Here is a 26820-nt window from a genome sequence, read left to right as displayed (position 1 = left end):
TGTAAGCATGCAAGAAGGAATCAAACCTTTTTCTTTTCTTTTTAAAGATTTTATTTATTTGAGAGAGAGAGTAAGTGCGCGAGAGCATAAGCAGGGTTGGGGGGTGACAGAGGGAGAGGGAAGCAGGCTCCCCGTTGAGTAGGGAGCCCAACTTGGGGCTTGATCCCAGGATACTGGGATCATGACCTGAGCTGAAGGCAGAACCTAACAGACTGAGCTACCCAGGGGTCCCAGAATCAAACCTTTTGATATCCCAGTGTTTCAGAGGACTAAGTCTCTTTAAGGGCTGGGTCAAGAACTGGCTGCCAGGAGAGACTTCAGGTCCAACCAAATGTATGTATAAAGAAGTTTTCATTAACTTTCTAAGTCACTTCATGAAAATATTAGAACACAGCTGATCTGGAAATAATTTGAATTTACAGTTTGTGTAAGATGAAAGAATTAAATACTGAAAGAATATTCATGAAATATTTTCATATTATAAATGGTCATGAAATAGATTTTGTATAGTCAGAATTACAAAGATCAAAATATTGCTACACTATTGACTTGTGAAGTAGAAGTTAATACTAAAACATCTGCAACATTAAACTAGGAACGTTAAAGACATTAGTGTGAAACTGAAAATATGCAAATTTACACTTTCCTGTTTAAAAAAAAATAGGAAAAACTCAAATAAATAGAAGAGTAGGCAACTAAAATCTCCTCCCCTAAAAATATACTTACACTCTAACAAGCATCAGTGCGTATCTCTGAACCAAAGTACTAAAAAAAAAAAAAAAAAAAAACTAAACCACTCATAGTTCAAAACATATTAGCGTTGAGGGTGTGGCCCAAATACATTAAGTTAAAGAATTGTGGCAGTTGAAAAACTGATGATAATTCTTAGGGGATATACTACAGGAGCCAATCAAAACAAAATAACCCATTTAGTAAAAATTCTGCCACAAGGCTCTCGATAGGCAATTTGTCTTTCAGAGTTATTTCAGGAAGGATGGCCCCAATTAGCTATCATTAAAAATAGAGAGGGGTACAGTTCGTAGGCCTATTATAACACAAATTCAGAGAAATGTGCTAGTTATCTCTGGGTGAGGACAAAGAAGGAACTGTTTTCCCAGAAGAAAGTGTCATGTGCCATTAGTACAACTGACATCACTTACTTTTGATGCAAAATGCAAGTGGCTCTCAAGCTCTCTGGCAGCTCCAAATTGCAGCATGTGAACCCCTGGTTTATAGTCAGCTTAAAGATATACTGTATGTCTGGATAATATTTATACCAATTTCTTCAAGCCATCATAGTCAAAACCTGATTAGAAAATCCTGGCCAATGGAGTTCAAAGCCTCCAAAACTACTGGCTCTCAGAAACTAGATAATACCCGAAGTCCCTTTTGATTTCTCTGAACTTATAAAAGAAAGTAAGTACTACAATTTAGCACTTATGTTCTCTTAAAAATACTTAATAGACAAAACAAGCATACTGTCAAAATTCAAAAGGTGTAAAATAAAATGATAAGCAGTGGAAAAGCGTTAAGTCTTCCCACTTCTGTTCCCAGTCACCTAATTCACCTCTCTCTAAGGCAACCAGGTTACCTGTTTTTTCTGTCCAATGAAATTATATATTAAATTATGACTTCAACTATTTACTCTTGTTTTGTGAGTTTATGTTATTGTCTCAATAGGATTATAAACTCCCAAAGGCAGGGATCAGGATCAAGTGTTCTCCATCACTCACAATATCTAGCCTAGTGTGAAATATGTGCATAGGGCTTAATATTGGTTGACTCTGCCACCACCAGGTTATTGGAATTCCAAGAATTCCAATTTCAAGGTTTTACAGTTAAAATACAGAATCTTTATATTGGCTATTAAGGAGCTACATGTGAAAATAATCTGAGATACCAAACTGCCACCAAAAAGTAACATTAACAGAGGTGAAAGTTTGGCTAACTAAGCAACAGGAGGCACCGTCAACCTCAGTAAATAAATACACTTGGTTTTAGAATCTCTCACTAATCAACTATATGTTTTAAGTATTATGGAAGGTTTTGACTTTTACATGTTACATTGTGATTTGATGTTCCAAGGTGAAATGAACAGTATTTTCTTTTATTTTTAATTTTTTAAAAATTTATTTATTTATTTATGTTGTGTTAGTCACCATACAGTACACCATTAGTTTTTGATGTAGTGTTCCATGATTCATTGTTTGCGTGTAACACCCAGTGCTCATTACAACACGTGCCCTCCTTAATACCCATCACCAGGCTACCCCATACCCGCACCCCCTTCCCTTCTGTAACCCTCAGATTGCTTCTCGGAGCCCATAGTCTCTCATGGTTCGTCTCCTGCTCTGATTTTGGCCCCCCCTTCATTTTTCCCTTCCTTCCCCTAATGTCCTCTGTGCTATTCCTTATGTTCCACATAAGAATGCAACCATATGATAATTGTCGTTCTCTGCTTGACTTATTTCACCTAGCATAATCCCCTCCAGTTCCATCCATGTCGATGCAAATGGTGGGTATTCATCCTTTCTGATGGCTGAGTAATATTCCATTGTATATACGGACCACATCTTCTTTATCCACTCATCTGCTGAAGGGCATCTCGGCTCCTTCCACAGTTTGGCTATTGTGGACATTGCTGCTATGAACATTTGGGGTGTATGTGCTCCCTTCTTTTCACTATGTCTGTATCTTTGGGGTAAATACCCAGCAGTGCAATTGCTGGGTCATAGGGGAGCTCTATTTTTAACTTTTTGAGGAACCTCCATACTGTTTTCCAAAGTGGCTGTACCAAAGAACAGTATTTTAAATGATGTTAAGTAAGCAACTTACTCTCCACATCTCCTTTACAACATATCAAGGCAAACAGAAGGGGAAGCAATGATGAAACTTAAGTTAAAGGTTCAGTTCAAATGCTTTTAGGATAAATAACATCACAAGGAAGAAGGGGAATATTTTACTCAGTTTTTTAATTCTAACACCATGAAAAGAATTTACCTGAGGCTTTGAACTATGCTATTCAGGTGAGCCTGATTTACTTTAATTCTCCCAACATTAATTCAAGAAAAATCTTTATTCGTCGGATGCTTGGGTGGCCCAGTCGGTTAAGCATCTGCCTTCAGCTCAGGTCATGATCCCAGGGTCCTGGGATCGAGTCCTGCATTGGGCTCCTTGCTCAGGGGGGAGCCTGCTTCTCCCTCTGCCTGCCGCTCCCCATGCCTGTGCGCTCTCTTTCTCTCTCTGACAAATAAATGCATAAAATCTTTAAGGAAAAAAAAGAAAAAGAAAAATCTCTATTTGTGTTTATATCTTAAGAGTCTAGCAGAGAGCAATAAGAAAAATCAGCTTGTGCACATGTCATTTTTCTGAGAGCTTTTTAATGATAGCGAGTTGGACCAAATCACTGGCCCTCACAGTTTCTCATTTCTGTTTCAGAACACTACAGTGGAACAAACAGAGCCAGAGTTGTCATGGTTAATGGGAATGAAAAGATGTGACTAAAACAGCAGGTCTCGGGGGTACTTACCTCCACCATACATGACAGCCAACATGATTGAGGATATCCATGACACTTCACTGGTGGTGGCATTGAATATGCCTTCAATTTCTTTGAAGAACACAGTAATGGATTTGGGAAATGCATAAGAGAAGCCGATGGAAATGAAAGCTCCAACTACTACTGCCCACCCCCAGCCTCCATCTGGGGGAGTGTATCCAACTGGACCTCCAACTGCTGGTGGCATTTTAAGTGTAGATGAATTCCAAAATGTAGTTCAAATCCAAATATCTGAAGGATATAAAATTAAAATACCATGTCAGTAATAAAGCACTTCCACCCTTTATAGCCAGCTTTCAAGTAACTGAATTGTTTCCCAGTATTACTTTTCCAACAGAGATGATTTTCTAAGGACATTATCAAAAAGAGTCTTAAAGCCATAGTATTGCCATAGTAGCTTTAAGGAAAATAGCTCCATACCATTTAAGGAACCATAACTGAAATAAATCCTGTTCAATAAATATAGCCTTTGTATTTCAAATAAGCCTACCTGTTTCAGCAGTTAGTCTAATTTCTCAAATTACTGTGAGTAACTAACTGCCTCATTTGACTTATCTGCTTGCAAAATTCACATAACACATGCCATACACAAGTTTCAGGCTTAAACACAGGCTTTACAAGGTTTCCCCCTTCCCCAAAATTTATTCTTCAATACTACTTTCTTTTTACCTTCTCTTACTTATATGCTGACAAGATATTAGGAAGTGCATACCTGAGTCACTAGATATATAGCAATTTACAAAATAGATCATTCTGAGCTCACAAGTATTTCATTTAGCGGGCTGGAAAATTCAAGAAAAGTTTCCTTTTATCTACCTATTTGCTTTAATTTAAGGTATTTTTTTTCCATTATACAAGAAAAGGCCCTAAACAACAGCTAGTCAATATAGTTAAACTCAGAAACTGAACTATGATGTCAAAAGATGGTACTTCAAATCAAAAACTGTCCCTTTTTCTTGAAGTCACCTAGTACTAATGAATAGCATGGCTAGAAAATACAACTCTCTATTAAATTATGAATCAGATGATTGTGATGGTAGGCTTACCTGTTTTCTCATTAAGGTCTCCTTTTATTTATTTGAAGCTAACTTCTACCTTATATTATAACTCATCCTGCAACACTATGTTAGCATGTCTATTTCAAATTATCTCCACTCAGATTTATTACAGCAATAAATACTGGTCACAGAGGACAAGTTCTCTCTTTGCTACAACATTCTTTAGTCTAAAATACAAATCCTAGCTTATAGTATAGTAGTAGTATAGTAGTCAACTGCTAAATACTGTTTCTTCCAACCCATGTGAACACTTCAAATATGATTTAAGACAATGAAGTTGCAGGGCTAGGAAAAAAACAGCCCATAGGGGAAATTTCCCTAAAAGCAACAGTATAGGTTTCACCACTCCTACTCAACATTGTACTAGAGGTTCGAGCCTCTAGTGTATGCAGACAAGAAAAAGAAATAAAACGTATAAAGACTAGAAAGGAAGAAGTTGTCTTTATCCACAGATGACACAACCATCTATGTAAGCAATGCTAAAGAATATTTTAAAAAGGTACCTGAACTAAAAATGAATTTAACTAGGTTTCAGGATATAACAGTAACAAACAGAAATCATTTGTCTTTATATATAAACCAGCAATCAGAATTTGCAATTTTAAATAATACCATTTACAACAACATCAAAAAACTATTGAACGGGGATACATCTGGCAAATAATAGGATGTATACACTGAAAACTACAAGATATTACTAAGAAATTAAAAAACAAAAGATAATCCATTCTCATGGTTTAAAAGACTCAATATTTAAATTAGGCAAATATTTCTAAAGCCACACAACAGCACATTTATTAAAAAGTGTATAAATTGGATTTCAAGCTATAGATTGGGAGAAAATAAATACAAAACATATCCAACAAAAGACATGTCCAAAACATAAAAAGATCTTTTATGACTCGGTAGTAAAGACAACTGCTCAATTAAAAATGGACTAAAGAAATGGACAGATAATTTATCAAAGAAGATACATGGATGACAAAGAAGTACATGAAAAAATGCTCAAAATTGTTAGCCATCTGTGAAAAGCAAATTGTAATCAAGAGATACTAATACATATGTACTAGAATGACTAAAATTAAAACTGATAATACCAAGAGTTGGTGAGGATATGAAGCAAACAGAACACTATTGCTGGTGGTAAAGCAAAATAGTACAGCCAGGTTGGAAAACATTTTGGCAGTTTCTTAAGAAGTTAAACATACAAACATATGACCTAGCCATTACATCCCTAGGTATTATCTAAGAGAAATGAAAATATACATCTTCACAAAGACTTATAAGAGAATTCTCTAATAGCTTAATTCATAATAGCCCAAAACTAAAAACAACTTGTCCATCAACAAGTAAATGGAAAAACAAATCATGGTATAGCCATATATTGGAACAATAAACACAAACAAACCATCGATGCACACAAGAACATGGATGAATCGTAAAAGCATTATATTAAGTGAAAAAAGACTAGACGTAAGATTATCTACTGTCTGGTTAAATTTATATCAAGTTCTAGAAAAGGCCAAATTCTATTAGTAGGAAACAGATCAGGGGTTGGAACAAAGAGGGTGACTGCAAAGGGGCCTGAGAGAACTTCTCTGGGTCATGGAAATGCTCTGTTATGATTGCGGCAGTAGTTAACCATCAAGTTGTATTTATTGTATGTAAACAATACCTCAGGGGCGCCTGGTTGGCTCAGTGGGTTAAGTGTCTGCCTTCAGCCTAAGTCCTGATCCCAGGGTCCTGGGATGGAGCCCCATTTGTCAGGCTTCCTGTTCAGCAGGAGCCTGCTTCTCCCTGTCCCTCTGCTGCTCTCCCTGCTTGTGCTCTCTCACTCTCGCTCTCTCAAATAAAAATCTTAAAAAAAAAACCCAAAAAACCTCAATAAAATTGATCAAAAAATAGTTCAAAGACAGTGACAAAGAGGATAAAATCTATTCAGTGGCATGTGGAGATAATACAGAAGAGCAAAAGGTGATAGCAGGCAAATTCTCTCTCTTGGCTGCCTGGTGGTTAAAAGAAAGAAGAGGAAAGAAGAGGAAAAGGAAGAAGACAAGGAAGAGGAGATGACACTCTCTTCTGAGAATTCATAGCTACAGGTCTGGACGAGCTTGTGTTTGGAAGGACAATGTCTGTGGGAAGCCTCTGTGTCCTTTTAGAGAAATATTATGTTTGACTTTGCTAGCAAAGATTTCCCAACAGACAAAGCCCTGTCAAACATAAGCTGACAATCTAAAATTAATTTCTATCTTTTTCTTTTTCTTTCATTCATTCATTCATTTATTTAAAGTAGGCTTCATTCATTCATTCATTCATTCATTCATTCATTCATTCATTTAAAGTAGGCTCCATGCCTAGCATGGAGCCCAGCACAGGGCTTGAACTCACAACCCAGAGATCAAGACCTGAGCTCAGATCAAGAGTCAGATGCTCAACTGACTGAGCCACTCAGGTGCCCTGACGATCTAAAATTTCGAAACACATCAAGAATCAACCGTGAGTGAAGTAAAGCAATACAGCTGGATTAGACTCAAGAACTACAGACACTGGATGTGAATATTTAAAATGATTAAAAGCATGAGATAAGAAATCAAGACCACTAAATAAAAACAAACACATTAGATACTATTAAAAGACCAGTTGACTTGAAACAGAACTTCTAGAAATAAAAAGTATACTCAATGAAATAATAGGTTAACCAGCAGACTGAACATAGCTGGAAAGAGAGGCCATGAATCTAAAGTATAGGTTTGAAGAAAATAGAATTCAGGGGAGAGCTTTATTCTGGAGCTGAGAGAGAAAGATTTAGAAACATGGAGTTGAGAATGGGAGCATCTGGCATACATCTAATGGGACTTGGGAAGAAGAGAATGGAGAGAATGGGAAAGAGGCAATTTTCAGAGGTTAATGGCTATGCCTATTCCAGATTAGATGAATAACATGAAACTATAGTTTGAGGAAATCCAACAAGATGAAGAGAAAAACCTTAAAAAAAAAATTGAGAAAATACAGATTACATAACCAAGAGATAATCAAACTGACAAAACAGAATTCTCATCAATTTTGAAAAACTCTCAGCCACTATGTCTGCAAATATTCCTTCCTCCCCTTTCCCTTTCTCCACTCCCCTGAGTACAAATGGATGTGAACTGAACCTTCCCATGGTATCTACTTTCTTTCTCTTCTGAGTTTTCCATCCTTAGTACAATTCCATTTGTATTGAGAATCTGAGGCTTAGGACAGTATCTTCCTCCAGAGTAGATTTTCATTTACCTAGGACTATATAAACCTAGAATCTCTTCAAGAATATTTCAAGGACCAACATATTTTGTTCATACAGATCATACAGATGGCTTGAAATCAGGCTGCAGTTCATTTGAGGACTGGTTTACCTCCATTGCACCTTGATTCCTATGGCACAGCCCTTTAGGATCCCAACCAGGAAGAACTGGATTTACCAGAGCTCTTACTCTTGATGGGCCCTAAACTCTCAACATTTGTTCCCTTGGATCCATGAAGCTTTCCAAAGCACTACTCATGCCACCAAGAGAGTTGCTCCTCCTTCTATAACCAGAAAGCCACTGACTCCATAATCGTATCACTACTGGCACAATTAGGAAGCCAGCAATATAAAAAGCTGCCAAAATCAAGTAATCATCAAAATCAGGAAGTTGCAATCAAAGGCTATTAATTTCTGCAGTTAGCTCCAGAACCATGTGCCTCCTATGGTAACATCATCAAGATGGATCCCACATGCCCTGCTTCTCAAAATCTCAAAGCTAGTGAGAGTAGACATCAAGATTTCGGTTCTAATTCTGCCTTACAAATGTCATATGAATACACATGACTGGCAGAATTTAAATCAAATTCAGGAATATAATTGCAAGGAAGCCTGAGAAATGAGGTTTAGCTTTAAAGCCTCTGCAACATATTAATGTACACTAGAAAAGAAGATGTGTAATGGATGCTAAACATCATTTCCAAAATATACCTTAGACATTCGTGGTATGTTTATGTAAAATTTTAAATCATGCAAAACTATATATGTGTATATATCTATAAATCTATACCAATGTCTTTATAAAGAATATATACTGATACTATTATACAAACATATACAAAATGGGTATATACAAAAATGAAAAAAAAGTGCTATAAAAGTTTCTAAATGCTTACCATTCATGTTTGTATTTATCTCATCATGGACTGGCAATACACAATAGATCAGCACTGATCCCGTGGGCCATAGTTGGTAGTACTCCTTCAGAACTGTCTGGCAGAAGTGGTTCAAGAATGTTAGGCAAGGGCATCTCCTCCATATCCTCCTGGTAGTGGAATGTCCCAAGAGGAAGTACTAGCCAAAACTGATGTGACCAGGTATAGACTGGAGGCCACCACGACAATTATAAATTAGTTCCCATCAGAAGTTTCCGTTTATTAACTTGTCAGGATGGGTGAAATTGTGTCACAATATAATTCTCAACCTATTCTTGTTCATTGGTGGAACAGACAAACAGAGCTGATGAGAAGGTGAAGTGTCCAGGGAAACAGAGAACATACCATCCATTTCCTTTATAGAAGAACTTTAGACAGTATGAGGAGACATTTCTGAGAGTAGTCACAACCCCACTGAGCTGCAGATAGGTCCTAATCTCCTGAAGCATAATTCTCCATTGTTAAAGAATACTGTTTGCACAGCCAGAATTGCTGGCTTATCCTGATTTCAGGCGCTCGGCCTATCCAAGGATCCCTAGTTTGTTCTCTATGTGAAAATAGTGTCAACATCCTAAAATAATATTCTTTTCCTTGGAACTCTAGTCTTGTTTTACTCAGTATGTACATTATTATATGACACGTCGTTACCTGCCTTAAGGTTCACTCTTGGCGTTATACATTCTACGTCTGGACAAATTTATAATGATATGTATCCAGCATTATAGTATCATAATAAGTAGTTTTCATCACTCTGAAAATCCTTTATGATCCCAATATTCAACCCTTCCTCCTCTTTAACCCCTGGCAAACACTGATCTTTTTACTGTCTTCATAGTGTTGCCTTTTCCAGAATGCCAGAGTTGGAATCATAAAGTATACAGCCTTTTCAAACTGGCTTCTTTCACTTAGTAATATGCATTTAAGTTCCCTCTAGGTCTTTTTATGGCTTCAAAGCATATTTCTTTTTAGTGCTATATAATAATATTCCACTCTCTACACGTACCACAGTTTATTTATCTGTTCGCCTACTGAAGGAATCTTGGTTGCTTCCAAGTTTTGGCAATTATGAATAAAGCTGCTATAACTTCCATGTGCAGGGTTTTGTACAGACAAAAAAAATATGTACTGTCTTGTATATTAATTTTACATCTAAAATTTGTTATTAAGCTTAAGAGTTACATAGAATAGAATTTCTGGCATATTATATGTTGTATTCTATGTGCTTTAAATATATTTGTCGAAACTTTCGTGCTAACAATTTAGCCCAATTTATAGAAAATACCATATAGTCTAATTTCTGTCAAAAAGATTTCTGTCAAAAAAAGTCAAACATCATTTTAATTGAAATAAATGTGTCAACACCATCCCTGTGGTAACTATGTCACTTTTTAAATCTAATTCTAACTTAGAGAAAGAAGGAGTTTGTTGTCCAGAAGGAATAAACTCCTGCCTCCCCCAATATTTCTCACTTAACCCCTCTTTGTAATGCACACTCTGTGGGACAATGCATTCTGCAATTTTCTCTTGTTTGGAGGTGCCCCAGAGATTTTGATAGTATGGGGGCATTGAACCATAGTCAGAATTAGGATAAGCGAGAGATATACCTTTCTTTCATAATGGGGTTCAAGGCTTTTGGAGAAAACAAACTGAAAAAGGAACAAATGAAAAAGGAGAAGACCCCAGGCATCCATTTTCAGGAGAGATGATTTTTAGTTCAGAGTACATCTGAATCTGAAAATCTGAAGAATAATTCCCTTAAAAATATAACCCAGTTTAAAGATCTTTGTCCTAGGGTATTTCACCTACCTATGGTTCAGGAGGGATAAAAATATTAACAAGTTGAAGCTTCTTAAAATTTCTATTGGAATAAATATAAAAAGCTATGTAATTGCTTTGTTCTGCTAAAAGAAAGTCTCAATTCTAAAATTATGTTAAACAGAACTGTTCCAAGCATTAATTTTATGAGTTTTTCTTTCATCTAAGTATGAAAAAAGAGAAAAACACTTGAAATTTTTCAAAGAATACTAAAAAGATTACTTCGCCCCAGACTGTTTACATACAGAGAGAGATATCCACACAGACAGCAGAGCTATTTAATGCATCAAGCTCTGACTCGAACAGCTAATACGTGCTGGACGTGATTAAACTTTGAGCTTAGCTGCCAGCTATGATTTGTCCTGGTTAGTTAAAGCAGTTATAATTTTTAGTCACTAAGACTTGCCTCATCAGGTTAGTAATACCTTATTCCATAGTGTCAAAATTCTACTTAAAACTTCAAGAAGCTTTAAAAAGATTCAGAAGGAAGAAGTATAAGAGAATAAAAATTTTGAAAACAACACTTCAAAAAAACAGATATGGATTCAACACAATTCCGCTATCATTTGACAAGTGACTCTCCTAATTAACTTAAAAAATTCTGATGATACAGGGGCGCCTGGGTGGCGCAGTCGTTAAGCGTCTGCCTTCGGCTCAGGGCGTGATCCCGGCGTTCTGGGATCAAGCCCCACATCAGCCTCCTCTGCTATGAGCCTGCTTCTTCCTCTCCCACTCCCCCTGCTTGTGTTCCCTCTCTCGCTGGCTGTCTCTATCTCTGTCAAATAAATAAATAAAATCTTTAAAAAAAAAAAATTCTGATGATACAGAGTAAAAAAAAATTGTGTAAAATCATTATCTAAATATATTATTTCCTTTTAAACTGACCATATCTCAGCTATTAACAAAAGGGTTCACACAACAAGTAAATTATGAGAGCAGGCTCCCTCACACAGTATGCAGAGCCCCGTCGAGGAGGAGTACTCAAGTCCAGAGGCTAAAAGGAATTAAAGTTTAAGATTTTAATCCTTACAGTGTGCACAATAGCCTTCCTATTAGCTTAGCTATTATTTGAGGACTCTCTTGCAGTTCCCCGAAAATGATGGGGCGATTAAAAAAAAGTGATGTGGTGATGAGAAAGTTCACCATCAGTTCGCCTTGTACAGGACAATGGGAAACAACCTTAACTTCTTGGCAATGACCATGGTGCAAGAATCACCTAATTTCTCCTCTAATCACCTTCTGATTTTTTTTCCTTTTCTCATGACTCTCAGGAATTGTGCAAGTAAACTAATCTGGAAAGCTGAAGTTGTGCTCCATACCCCCATGCTCTGCCCCCACTCCAGAAGAGAAGAGTTAGAAAAGCCCTTGGAAATAGTACTACTCATTATGTTCCCCACACTTTCTCCATCAACATTTTAAACAAAGCCACTGTCATTTCCTAAAATGACAATGGCCAGTTTATGAACTTAAAAGAGACAGAAAGTATTTAAAATCAATAATCTTAAAAAAATTTGTTACTAAGTGTAGACTAGTTCCAGGTTTCAAATTCACATGGCAACACTCACATTGAAAATCCAGAAGGCTGATTTACTGAAGCTATTGCTGTTAATGTGGCTAAGCTACTACTCTTTACAACAGGCCCTAGTCCAGTTTCACGGTTTACAGAACTACCTGCCTCAAGGTAGATCCCAAGATTCAAGGTGTAGGAAACCTCACCTTCTTTTACCTTCTTTTCTACTTGAAACAGAACAAAAAGAAACAAAAGACTGAACAAAACAGTAAAAAAACATAAAGCACTAGTGAAAGGAGAAATAACTGTACTATTGTTAGCTAGCCAAATACTCAGCAGTTATGAAATACACGGTTTTGATCAAATTCAATATAAAGAACCTAGAAAAATATAAACCTGGCTCTGCAAACTTCCAACTGTTTGTATCTCCCTTACCACTGAGGGCAAATACGACCGGCATTACAAAGAGTTAAATACACTATTCTTGAAGAGAAATTAACAATTTGCTAATTGTTAAAGAAAAATTTGGGGTTTGTCTTTCATAATATATGAAAATTAACTGTAGATCTTACTTTTATTTAGCTCATATTTATTATCTCTAAAAAATCAGTATTTTAATTACTAATAATTTCTAGATTTTTTATTATTTACACAGTCAGACCATCCTACCCATAGATATAAGATAGATTTCTTTTCTTAATATAACAGATCTCAAAGTTTTTGGTCTAAAGCAACCTTAAGCAGATACATAGTTGTACAAGGGAGTATTTTAATAGTCTTTTCAGATAACTGTGGATATTTTACTTTGACACTACACCAAAACTGGATAACTATTATCTATCATCTTTTAATGATTAGTTACAATGTGTGATCTAAGGATTCCAACCCTGAATCTTGTGGTCCTTGAGAGGCCCATAAACCACACTCTGAGAATGGCTATTGTTTCAAATCATTAACTCTACTTGATTGCAAAAGTAACTAAATTGATATTTATTGGTTTTTAGTTTATTCAGATTGTATATCATCTTGGTGCATTCAACTGAATCAGTAGCTCAGTGGGCTAGGCAGTATTTTCTAAGTGCTTTTTAGTAAATAATGATGTATAACTTGAATGTATTAATTACAGAAAAAGCTGATGCACATGTATACAGGAAAGGGTGGTAGGAGATGATGCAGAATGGACTATTTTTCAATGTAAGTCATGTCTATTTAAACTATATATATGTGTATTTTATATTTTGATAAAATTTTTAAATCAAATATTTAAAATTTTTATATTTATCAAATATTTTATATATAACATAATATATAATAATTATATATTTATCAAATAATATCACTTATTAAAATAACTTTGAATAAGGATGTCAAATCTTTGCTCTTTATAGTCAGTTGAAAGGAAAAAATGTGGTAATTCTATCATAAAACAAAATAATAATTTCCTTTCCTTTAAGAGTCCTTTGGCTTATTAGGCATTCCCTGTCATCCTCCTCACATTTTTTTTAAGGATTTATTTATTTGAGAGAGGCGCAGAGAGAGCACATGTGCACGTGTGCATGGGTGGGGGGATGAGTAAAGGGAGAGGGAAAGAGAGTCTCAAGCACACTTGGTGCTGAGTGCAGAGCCAATGGTCGAGGGGCTTGATCTCATGACCTTGAGTTCACCACGTGAGCAGAAACCAAGAGTCAAGACACTCAACCGAATATGCCATCCAGGAGCTCCCTCTCATATTTTTTATGTTGTCCCAAGTACCATATGTATTCTTAGAGAGTATTTTCTACCCAAACCAGGAATTCGTTCTAAGTTTTTCCCAACAATATATACCTGTCAGGACCCAGAGCACCATGAAACAGATGAAACCTAACATTTGTAACTGTCCTTATTTCTACTGTGATCTAGAAAAGGGCTGTTGTTTCAAGGAAATGTATCATGTGCCAAAGGGTATGTGATGAAATGAAGGGTGTTTGTTTGAACTAAGGGCCGTTCACCACCTAAAATAAGACTGAAGGGTGTGTCAGAAGTCAAGAGACAAGGGTTTCTCAAACATAAACAACCAATACCCTTAATTTCCAGCCCTTCTGCCACCTCTTTTCATTGTGGTCTTAAGTACAGATTGTTCAAGCATAACACTTTTCTATGTTATGAATGACAGCTTTCTATGAAGGATCTTCCTTAAATACTAGTCAACTACTTTTTGCTCAGTTGAGCAAAACCTCAAGGTTAAAATTTTTTTGAAAAGGCTGAAATATAAATTTATCAAGAACAGAGACATGTGAACATAAAGACCCAGTATTGAGAAAGGCTTCCAGAGTATAGAATTTAGCGCCACCACCAAATGACATGCATCATAAATATTCCTGGCTTATTTCATGAAATGGGTTTAAGTTTTCCTATAAGGCTTCATGGCAATCAATATATATCACCTTTTATATCAATATATCACTATTATAGTAACAGAGCTACTTTTACTGTACCATCAACAAAACCAGGCAAGCTATTCAATGAATGACAAACATGGGGAAACTTTGGCTATTTGCAACTTTAACTACAAATTCCCTCAGAGGGACACATGGGTGGCTTAGTTAAACATATGACTTTCTTTTTTTTAAAAGATTTATTTATTTATTTTAGAGAGAGAGGGAGAGAAACAGGTGTGTGGCCAGGGGAAGGGGCAGAGGGAGAGAGAATCTCAAGCAGATTCCCCACTGAGCCCTACATAGGGCTTGATCTAACTACCCTGAGATCATGATCTAAGCCGAAATCAAGAGTCTACAATTAACCAACTGACCCACCTAGCGGCCCCTAAACATCTGACCCTTCATTCTCAGGTCAGGTCTTGATCTGAGGGAGTTCAAGCCCCATGTTGGGCTCTACACCAGGCACGGAGCCTACTTAAAAAAATGAAAAGTAAAAATAAATAAATCCCATAAGAAACTACAGAATGCCCAAGACTTAACAGTAAGTGAAAATCAATTTTTGCTTATTTCTGCTTGACTGGGCCTACACTGATGCAGACTTCCAATTAATTTATCTTGACTTTGTTTAATGCTCTACAACATCTTATGATGTTGCTGTTAACAACCCAAATTTTTAAAATGTCAATCCTAATTTCTTGTAGTTGTCTTTAAAAAGAGGATTAGGGGCACCTGGGTGGCTCAGTCGGCTAGGTGTTGGACTCTTGATTTTGGCTCAGGTCATGATTTCGGAGTCATGAGATCAAGCTCCACATCAGGCTCAGCGCGGAGTCTGCAGGAGATTCTCTCCCTCTCCCTCTGCACTTCCTCCTGCTCTCTCTTTCCTTCTCTCTCTCTCAAAATAAAAATAAATAAAATCTTAAAAGAAATAAAAATTGAAAAATTAAGTAGAGGATTTAAAGTTTTATAAGTACTACAGAGAAGTGACAAAGTTGATCAGATGTGCAAATGAACAAACTAATATACAAGCTTAAAGGTAGTGAATATATATATATGTACGTGTGTATATATATATGTGTGTGTATGTATACATATTTACTATTTAATCCTCTTTTGTCAATCTCAGCCAATGTCATACTCAATAATCTGAATCTGTAACGCTCTTTAATTCTCCTTGTAAGACAATGATTTCTGGCATCCATATTTTAGGCAAGTGGGTATGGGAAAGAAGTATGGTTCCTGTTATGTGTAGAAACTTTCGATTCAGGTTCTGGTTTCCCTGCTGAGGGTTAATTTTAGAGTTTTATTTCTCTCTTCTCCCCATGCAATTTTTTTCAAAGGTAAGTAATCCACTTGTAGACTTACAGAATAGATAATATTGGTATGTGTTAATATGCATTTTAAATTGAGAATAAAGTTTCAAAATAAGGAAAAGAGAGACTTCTACCTACTTTTAAAGTGTGACTTGCAAACTATAAGCATAATCAAACTAATTCCAATAAAAATATCACTCCCTTTGGGGCACCTGGGTGGCTCAGCTAGTTAAGTGTCTGCCTTCAGCTCAGGTCAGGATACCAGCATCCTGGGAACAAGCCCCACATCGAGCCCCACAACAGGCTCCCTGCTCAGCGGGGAGCCTGCGTCTCCATCTCCCACTAGCCCTTCCCCCGACTCAGGTTCTCTCTCATTCACTCTGTACGTGCACTCTCTCCTCTCTCTCTCAAATAGAGAATCTTAAAAAAAAAAAAACAAAAAACCCTCCCTTTAATAATTTAATATAAAACTCAAGATTGCATGGAAAATTGTGAAATTGTTAAAATGTTTATTTTATAAAAAGGTTCCAAGAAACTATTAACTATTTCTATTCCAGCTGACAAATAACAAACCATGAGAAGAGAGTAAAACAATGAGACCCAATTTAGTATCTTTTATTACTAGGGTTCTGGCTCCCAATCTTCTAAGAATAGTTAGGTTTCTTTTAAGGGGACATAATACGAAAAACATAAATCTTCACTTTAACATTGCTCCTAATGAATTACTACTTCAAGAAGAAAAAAGTGAAGCTCATTAACTATTAAATACCATCCAGAATAAAAAGTAATAGTGTTATAACACAAAGAAATGAAAAGACATTCCATGCTCATGGACTGGAAGAACAAATATTGTTAAAATGTCTATACTATCCAAAGCAACCTATACTTTTAATGCAATCCCTACCAAAATACCAATAGCATTTTTCACAGAACTAGAACAAGCAATCCTACAATTTGTATGGAACCAGAAATAGCCTAAGCAATCGTGAAAAAGAAAAGAAAAGCTAAAGGCATCAGAATTCCAGATTTCAAGTTAAATCACAAAGCTGTCATAATCAAAACAGTATGGTAATGGCACAAAAACAGATACACAGATCAATGGACCAAACAGAAAATCCAGAAACAAACCCACAATTATATGGTCAATTAATCTTCAACAAAGAACATTCAATGGCAAAAAGACAGTCTCTTCAGCAAATGGGAAAACCGGACAGCTAGCTACATGCAAAAGAATGAAACCGGACCACTTCTTACACCATACACAAAAGTAAATTCGAAATGGATTAAATATCTAAATGTGAGACCTGAAACCATAAAAATCCTAGGAGACAAAACAGGCAGTAACTTCTTTGACATTAGCCATAACAACTTCTTTCCAGATAATCTCCTGACATAAGGGAAACAAAAGCAAAAATAAACTATCAGGACTACATCAAAATGAAAAGCTTCTGTACAGTGAAAAGAAACAACAAAACCGAAAGGCAACCTACACAGTGGGAGAAGATATTTGCAAATGACATATCCAATAAAGGATTAGTATCCAAAATCTATAAAGAACTTATAAAACTCAACACCCAAAAAACAAATAATCCAATTAAAAACAGGCAGAAGACATGAACAGACATTTCCTCAAGGAAGACCTATAGATGGCCAACAGACACATGAAAAGATGCTCAACATCACTCACCATCAGGTGAATACAATGAGATATTCACCTCACACTTCTCAAAATGGCTAAAATCAACAACACAAGAAACTACAGGTGTTGGTGAGGATGTGGAGAAAAAGGGGCTCTCATGCACTGTTGGTGGGAATGCAAACTGGTGCAGCCACTGTATGGAGGTTCCTCAAAAAGTTAAAAATAGAACTCATGATCCAGCAATCGTACTTCTGGGTATTTACCCAAATGATACAAGAACACTAATTCAAAGGGATACATGCACCCCTATGTTTATTGCAGTATTATTTACAATAGCCAAGATATGGAAGCAGCCCAAGTGTCTATTGATTGATGAATGGATAAAGAGGTGATGTATGTACATACAACGGCATACAGTCATAAAAAGATGAAATCTTGCCATTTACAAGGATATGGATGGGGCCAGAGTATTATGCTCAACAAAATAAGTCAGAGAAAAACAAAAAGCATATGATTTCACTCATATCTGGAATTTAAGAAACAAGCAAAGGTCAAAAAAAGAGAGAGAGAAAGAGACAAATCAAGAAACAATTAGAATAAATAGCTGGTTACCACCGGGGAGGTGGGTGGGGGATGGGTGAAATAGGGGATGGGGACTAAGGAGGGCACTTGTGATGAGCACAGGGTGATGCATGGAAGTGTTGGATTACTATATTGTACACCTGAAACTAATAAAACACTGTATGTTAACTACTAGAATTAAAATAAAAACTTGAAGTCTTTTTTTTTTTTTTTTAAGATTTTATTTATTTATTTGACAGAGAGAGACAGCCATCGAGAGGAAACACAAGCAGGGGGAGTGGGAGAGGAAGAAACAGGCTCCCAGCAGAGGAGCCTGATGTGGGGCTAGATCCCAGGACTCCGGGATCAGGCCCTGAGCCGAAGGCAGATGCTTAACGACTGAGCCACCCAGGCGCCCCAAGTGCTAAAAACATTTTAACAAAATACTGGCTTTTAAAGAGGATGTACCTTGATACATTTAAATACATTTCTCCAAAAAAGATAGTGTCTCAATCACATATGATATTGTGTTAAAACATACAAACTTTAACTTGCCCTTACTATTCAAAAACCACTTAGAAGGTGGTCAAAAGGTACAAACTTCCAATTATAAGTACTAGCAATGTGAGGTACAACATGATGACTATAGTTAACAATGCTATCATATGTATAAAGGTTAAGAGAGTAAATTCTGAGTTCTCTTCAGAAGGAAATAATTTTTTTTTTGCTTTGTATTTTATCTAGGGAGCTGATGGATGCTAACTAAACTAATCTGTGGCGATCGTTTCACAATATATGCTAGTCAAACCATTATGCTGTATACCCTAAACTTATACAGCGATGTCAATTAGATCTCAATATAAAACTGAGGGGAAAAAAACCTACTTCTCTCTCTAGAGATTTTCTAGTTAATCAGTTAAGGAATGTTAGAGAGGGGCACCTGGGTGGCTCAGTTGGTTAAGTGCCTGCCTTCAGCTCAGGTCATGATCCCAGAGTCCTGGGATCGAGCCCCACACTGGCTCCCTGCTCAGGGGAGAGCTTGCTTTTCCCTCTCCCTCTGCTCCTCCCCTGCACTCTCTTTCTCTCTCTCTAATAAATAAATAAAATCTTCAAAAAAAAGATTTTATTTATTTGAGAGAGAGAGAGAGAGAGAACATAAGCAGGGGGAGTGGCAGGTAGAGGGAGAAGCGGGACTCCGGGATCATGACCTAAGCCGAAGGCAGATGCTTAACTGACTGAGCCACCTAGGCGTCTCTAAATAAATAAAATCTCAAAAAAAAAAAAAAAAAAAAAAAGGAATGTTAGAGAATCAAAGGCCATTTGCAAACCGCTAATGAAATAATGGAACCAAGCCATTAATATAGCAGAATCAGTGATAACCAAACATAGACTTCCTGATGGAAATATACATCATCACCTATGAATTATATTTGTCCTCTCCTCCACACTGTCTCTACTCTCAGAAATCAAACCTGAACTGATCTAAGCATGCTTGAAGTCTTCAACCTAGCTACCAATTTACAGGAAATACAGGGAATCAAGGGACACATTGAACTAAGACGTTAAATTATTCCAAAGGGACACAGTCAACAAAATCCAGAATGAGGGAAACCTCAGGAAAAATAACCTGGTTCCTTCAGCAAATAAATTATGAGGAATGAGAAAGGGGGAAACTGTAGATTAAAAGATAAATCCAAAAGATAAATAATGTGTGACTGTGTTTGGATCCCAAATCAAACAAACCAATTGTTTAAAAGCAACCTGGCGGGGGTGGTCGTGGTGCCTGGGAGGCAGAGCTGGTTGAGCGTCCGACTCTTGGTTTCTGCTTAGGTCACCGCATCAGGGTGGGTAGTAAGATGGAGCCCTCAGTCAGGCTCCGTCTGCACTCAGCATGGAGTCTGCCTCACTTCTCCCTCTGTCCCTCCCCACCATGCTTTCTCTCTCTCTCAAATAAATCTTTAAAAATTAGAAAACAAAAACCACCACCACCACCTAGGGGTATGACACCTGGCTGGCTCAATCTAGCATGTGACTCTTGATCTCGGGGTCTTGAGCTCAAGCCCCACGTTGGGTGCAGAGCTTACTTAAAAAAAAAAAAAAAAAAGAGGAAAATTTGAATACTGCCTGGTTATTTAGTTATGTTCATTTTTACAGGTGAGATAACAGTATGTGGTGATTTTTTTGAATCATATCTTTTAGAGATACACTGAAATATTCATAGATGAAGTAATTATACACAAATGATTTGCTTCAGAATAACCCAGCAGGTGTGGGGGAGTAGAAAAGGGTATAGATGAAACACTGGCTCTCAACCGTGTTTGAAATTTTTTGATAATAGTTTGTTTAGAGGGAAATAAATTAGAAAAAAAATCACTATCAGTAACACCAACAGAACTACACAGAGGACAGGACTGGATTTGTTTTATTTCCAAGACTTACAACCTGAGCAGCCCTGGGCTAGTCATACAATGTCTTAATTGCCCCCACTGGTTAAATGGAGAAAAATGTCATCTAATAAAGCCACAACATCATATTTGGTCAAGCTAGAAACCTCGGAGATACTGTTAGCTCTGGCTGCCCCAGTTTCCCACATCTGATCCCTCACTGAATCCTGTGTGTTCCCCCCTCTTCATCCTCCCACTACTGTCCATCACCGTGGTCTCACGCACTCCCAACAGCCTCCCTTCAGCCTGTTTCCCACATTGTATGCAGAGTGAAGTTCCTAAAATGCAAAATATGATCCTCAACTCCACTTAAAACCCTTAAACTACTTTTGATTAGCTTCAAGGCAAGGGTGCTTCCTTAAATTTTTAACCTAGTCCCTTCCCTAATTCTTTAAAATAACTTATAAGGCCTTCCATTATCTGATATTATCTACCTCTCCAAATTCCATCTCTCCCTAATTTCCCTTCTCCGTCTTATGCTTTAGCTTTGGTAAATTCTTGCAGTTTTTCCAATGTATCCTGTACTCTGACTGTAGCTTCAGCATTCATGGCTGGAGTGCTTTTTCCACCATCACTTCCTGGCCTAGTTAGTTCCTAACCTTCAAGTCTAAAAAGTTAAGTAGCATTTCCTCAGAGAGGCCTACCCAGATTGCTTCTGTACTAGGTTGGGTGTCTTGTCATAAGTACAGAACACACTATTTCGTTCCACAGGAACCTGTACTTCCTCTATTGTATCACTCAATATTTGTTTATAAAGAGTACTTGTGGTAATCACTGTTACCTGTCTATATGCTCTCCAGTTAAACTACAAACTCCAGGAGGAATAGGGCCAGAACTTGTTTATTGCTGAATCCTAAGTCTCTCATAGTGCCTAGCAGCTAATAATAAATTGCTGAATACATAAATATTCACAATTCTCTGGTCTGTTTTTCTCACCTCTTTAAGTTCCATCTTCCTAGTCTTCATCCACAACAAAAACAGACTGGCCATATAGGCGTTTACAGGGACCTAAATCCTACGCAGGGATGCGTTTTAAAGTGGACTGAAAACACAATGGGCATGAAGGACATAAACTGGGAAAAAGTCACTCACAATATCTATTTTAGTATAAATTAATTTATATCCATATTAACAATTTTACAGAAAGCTCAAGAGTGCCAATCTGATTAAATGGGAGTCAAAAGACACAGTAATTCCCACACACAAGTTTTCACACCTAAGATGTTAAGTCACTTCACTTCTCCAACTCCAATTTCCTAATCTATAAAATAAGGGAATCTGACTAGCTGGTCATTAAGATCTTTTCCAGGCTTAATATTATATACATTAATATTGAGAAGATAAAAAGACACGTAGACAAGTGGAACACTATCAATTGGTTTCACCCTATGACCTTTTTATCCTTTTTTTAAATCTGTTTAGGGATGTGATCGCCTATTATGTTAAGCTTACAACCAAACCTTTAAACCTATTCAGCTATAAAAATCTCACAAAATGCTCTCCAGACCATTAACTTGCATATTTAACAAGAGTCACTGCAATATGATTAAAGAACAGCATTTATCTAAACCCTAAATTACTCAAGTATGTTAAACTTTTAAATAATACTTACCCATTACCTATATTAAAGGCTAGATGTCTTGAACTCCTGATATTTTCTATAGCAATTTGAAGGCGAAGTTGTACTCCAGGGCATAAGACTTGGACTTTTAGGTACTACTTAATGCCAAACTAAAAAGCTGAAGATACATTAGTCTCTAATTCACTGAGTTTCTGGTAAACGACACTGACATTGTTTATTAATGCCTAATTCCTAGTCATACTCTTCCAAACTCGCACACAATTCAGAGTTCGCCCTATCACGACATTCCACTAGTTACTAAGCCCACATTTGTTTTGCACTGACGTGTACATATTTTATTTCGAAACCGGAATAACTTTTGAAAAAAAAAAAAACATTTCAAAACTAGTTATGGTAAAGAGTCACTTTGTAAACATTCTACTGTTATCAGCAGGCGCGTAGTTTGTAAGCAAACGCTGGAAACCCGGCTCGAGTAGAAATCCGGTTGTTTCTTGGTTGAAAATAATTACAAAGTAGTCTGGGCCACTGCCTTTCACACCAAAGAAGTCGTGACAAAAAAATGAAATGCTAAAACGCACGTGGGAAAAAAGGATGTACTTGGAACAAAACGACTGCATCTGACCAAGTGTAACGCTATCCTTCAGATTCCTCCCCACAGGGCCGCCTTCAAGACCAGGAGCGCGAGGGCGCTCCAGTCGATGTTCCGCAGCCACAGGTTGAATGACAAAGAGTCCCCGTCTGCACCAGTCCCGGAGTCGGCCGGCTGCACTGCTCCCTCCGCAAAGTGCGCTCGAACCCTGCGGTCACGTCTTGGCTGCAGGGACTGCGGCTCCCCAAACCACTCTCGCAAGACACCAGGTGGGGCAAGGATTGGCTGGCCGAGGTTGGGGCGGGCATGCCACGAGTCCAAAATAACTCCCGCCCCGAGTCCCTTCCCTCGGAGCAGAACGCGGCCAGGAGAGCGGGGAGGCACCACGTGAACCAGCCCCACGTCGTCCCTTTTCCAAATCAGAAGCATCTCTGGAGGAGACTCCTGAACGCTAGGGGAAAAGCTACTTCCCCAAGGTCACCGGCACCCAAACCCAAGTCCCCGGCCAGGCCAGTGGCCCGCACCTGACTACGGGGCCGCAGCTCGGCGGGGCGAGGCGCTGTCCCCACCGCCTCAGGGTCTCCTTCCCAAACGCCACGCTCCGGGGCTACGCGGCTGCCCGCGCCCACGATGACCCTGCCGGGCCGCCTCCCTCCCCCGAGACCCAGGTCTGCGCCCCGCCACGAGTCTCCCTCCCATCCGCCAGGGCGGCAGGGGCACTGCGGGATCCGCGGCCAGCGCCGCAGCCGGCCGTTACCCAACTAACCGTTATGCGCGGTTCGCGCCGCCAAGCGTGTACGTGACACGGCTGGAGTCCCGCAGGGCCCAGGGTCCAGGTCGCGTCCTTCGCCAGCTACCTCGTTCGCTCGCTCGGGCACCCACGCGGCCGGCAAGTCACGTCGCAGCTCGCTAGCACTTTGTCGGGCCGGGACCGCGGGGCTGCCTTATAATCCGCCGGGGCCGGAGCATGCGCACAGGGGGCGGAGTCGGCCCTCCCGGCCGCCGCCCCCTCCCCCCCCCCCCCAATACATACGCCCGAACCGAGACTCGCGCCTCCACACGCTCTCAGGCGCGCGCGCCCGCCCGCACTCTGGCGCGCGCTGGCGCCCCCTCCCCGCCACGTGACCGGCGGCCCGGCGCGACCCGCGCTCCGCGCCCCCGCTATGCGGCGTCCACAGAGCTGCTGCGCTCGTCTGCGGAGCTCGCCCTTTGGGTCCCCAGTCCGAGGAGTTCGCAGTGACCTCCACGCGTGCGGGACACCGGCGCCGGCCTCCCCCTCAGTCTCTGACAGAGAACAGGGAAAAGCCGCCAAGGACGGATGGGGCGTACCCCCGGGGGCCTGACTCAGGTGTGGGGGGCGACGGGCGCGCGGAGGAGCGGGGAAGCGACTGGAAGAGGAGGGACGGGACAGGGTGTGAATGGACGCGGGGCCACCTCGGGCTCAGGAATAGGCCGAAGGGGCGGGCGGGGTGGCGCGGGCTGTGGCCTCCGGAGAGCTCGGTGAACTCGGGGAAGTCACTCAAACCTTCAGGGCCTGTTTCCTGTTCTCTAAAATGGCAACAGTAGTAGAACCGACCTCCTGGGCACTTTTGGTGTTTTTTGATGAGAGAACTGATGGAACTTTCTTAATACAGAGCCTCCCCTGTGGCATTTGATGAATGCTGGGTGTTAAACACAGAAGTCGGGACAGAAGAGCAGGTCAGAGGGTGGCGACTGGTCCCTAGGGACGCGTGTGTGTTGGAAACATGGAGAAATGAGAATGCAGAGGCCAAGTTTTCGTGGACACTGAATGTTCGGGACATGATATAATTAGAGCTAGCAGTTTTGAGGGACTGATTATATACTTAGTAGTTCACCTGAATTATCCTCATAACCTTATGAGGTAGGTAACTATTATTAACATTTTACAAATAAGGGGCTTGAGGCTCAGAGAGGTTAAGTAACTTTCCAGAGGTCACAGAGTAAGTGACCAACACCCCAAGTCAGACTCCAGAGCTTGATTTTGTTCTAAGAGCCATAGTAGGTTCTTGAGCAAGTCTAGACACTGGAAGTGTATCAGTTTAGGTGATCAGCTTGAATAATTATGAGGTGTCTCTTATGTTGGTTTTTGGGAAATACCAAAAATGTATGAAGGTCCCTGCCTTCCACGAGTTTACAAGTTCTTTGGAGGGATTGAGTCAGGCAGAAGAATCAGCCAACATTTGATGACCACTTGCTGTTGGCCCCAACCCTGCCCCCTCCGCCCTTAATTTTCACAGCCCTGTGAGGTTGGCCTTAAGGTTTTGTCTTGCAAATGAAGAACTGAGATTGAGGAGTGGGGATTGAGGGGTCTGGTTCTGAGATGTGAATGTGCTTTCCCTTCACCTACTCTGCCTCGGTTTCACACAAAGAAAGTTTTCAGTAATAGTTCAACACCTCAGAAGACAGTACAGAATATATGGCCAAGCACTGCATATGAGCAGGAACTGCTTTTCACCTTTGATAAATGCAGAGAATTAAGGCAATTCAGGCCACCCCGGTGGCCAGGATTTAGAACAGCAGGGCTTTAGGGTTGTTAGGGTGGATGGTAGGAGAACTGAGTTACGGAGACAAAATGGGACTGGTTCAGGCATGAGCTTATCAGGGCCAGAACTATAGAATGTAGTGGGAAGTGTTAGAATAAGTTGATTCTCAGGAAACTGGAAAAGAAGGCTTATATAGGAACAGAGTGGGTAGGTTTATAATATCAACCCAGGAGCCAGGTCTCAGTTCCAATTTTGATACTTTGCACTTAGAAGCTCTGTATCCTTAGGCAAATTATTTTACTCTCCAGGCCTCATTCTCTGCTCTGTAAAACAAAGATAGTACCTACCTTAGGGTTTTTATGATAATAAAAATAGTATTTTACTTAAGTGTCTGGCATATAGTGAGCATTAAATAATTGTATAACCATGGAAAACCATGAAACTGAATCCTAAAGATTAATCCTAAAAGCACTTCACTTGAATAAACCCCATCCAGGGCCCTGAGAGGGGCCCTAACAATGTGTTCATAGGATCACGTTAGCACCTTTGTATTCCTTTTCATGAAAATATCCTCCAAAATTGTGTATGCCTCAGGCTCCACAAAATCTGGATCTGCTCCTAGTAGGAACTGTAGTGTTGTGAAAAGAGTATAGACTTTGGAATCAGAAGGTTTGTTTCCATAATTTATTATCTGTGTTAACTTTGGACAATTAATTCACTGAACTCTTCTGGGCCCTCCAGGTAATGAAGATAATATACACCAGCCTGAGCTATTGTGATAGTAATCAAATAAGAGTATTTGCAGAAGGGGTTGGTAAAACTTGGAAAGCACTCTACAAGTGTTTGTGATAGTATTATAATTTGTTCATAAAGTGCATAAGGGAAAGATCAAAACCAAGGGAAGGGTTCTCGGCTTAAAAGCAGAAATAGGATGGGTGAGCTGGCAAAACTGATGAAATGATACAGGTAAAATTCTTGCTCTTCTCCAGATCTCTTCCTGATTAATCCATGAGACACTGAAGAAATAAACTAGTAAGCACAGGATCAGAAATTTAGAGCTGAGAGGAGGTTTTACAGAATGGAAATTAAGGCCCAGAGGAGCTAACTTTTCTAAGGCTGCTCATCTAATAAATGGCATGATCAGAAGAACCAGATTTCTAGGTTCTAGGTTCTTCTACCATACCAAGTGTGGGTTTTTTGTTTTTCTGTTTTTTCTTTTTTTGAAAGGCTGTCCTTTTTTTTTTTTCCCCTTAAGATTTTATTTATGTATTTATTTGAGAAAGAAAAAGAGCAGGGGGCGGGGGGGGGGGGTAGCAGAGGGAGAGGGACAAGCAGACTCTGTGGATGAGGGTGGAGCCTGACGCAGGCTGGATCCCAGGACCCTGAGATCTTGACCTCAGGCAAAATCAAGAGTTGGTCACTCAGCCCTCTGAGCCACCCAGGCGCTCCCCAAGTGTGGTTTTTAAGATAAAAGCATTTCATCATGGACTCTTTCAAAATCATTACATCAAAACCAGAGAAGGCAGGATGCACTTTAGTGGCTTTCAGCTTTATTTTATTTTATTTTATTTTATTTTATTTTATTTTACTTTTTAAGATATTATTTATTTATTTGGC

At 39.1% G+C, this 26820-nt stretch overlaps 2 protein-coding genes across 50 annotated transcripts in view; one reads left to right on the top strand and one right to left on the bottom strand.

The window, feature by feature from the left end:
- LOC113244413 (monocarboxylate transporter 1) overlaps positions 1-26820 on the bottom strand; it is a 55598-nt gene that overhangs the window by 12951 nt on the left and 15827 nt on the right. For 22 of the 46 annotated variants that reach the window (XM_048220676.2, XM_048220677.2, XM_048220671.2 and 19 more), the window contains one exon: positions 3530-3790. In XM_048220676.2, coding sequence (XP_048076633.1) covers positions 3530-3746 — 217 coding nt within the window. In that variant the 5' untranslated portion in view covers positions 3747-3790. Of the gene's footprint in view, positions 1-3529; positions 3791-8793; positions 8891-23465; positions 23696-26820 lie in introns of those variants that run through there. The other 24 variants (XM_048220673.2, XM_057310367.1, XM_057310366.1 and 21 more) reach the window with 4 other exon arrangements.
- The window catches only part of LRIG2 (leucine rich repeats and immunoglobulin like domains 2), a 153621-nt gene continuing 150529 nt past the window's right edge, over positions 23729-26820 (top strand). The window contains exon 1 of one of the 4 annotated variants that reach the window (XM_057310358.1): positions 23729-24047. The gene's annotated coding sequence lies outside the window, so the exon portion shown is untranslated. The remainder of the gene's footprint in view (positions 24048-26820) is intronic. The other 3 variants (XM_057310356.1, XM_057310357.1, XM_057310359.1) reach the window with 3 other exon arrangements.

The sequence above is a fragment of the Ursus arctos genome, unplaced genomic scaffold (genome assembly GCF_023065955.2).
Source record: "Ursus arctos isolate Adak ecotype North America unplaced genomic scaffold, UrsArc2.0 scaffold_12, whole genome shotgun sequence".
Lineage (NCBI taxonomy): Eukaryota > Metazoa > Chordata > Mammalia > Carnivora > Ursidae > Ursus > Ursus arctos.
This window is presented reverse-complemented; position numbering and strand designations above follow the sequence as displayed.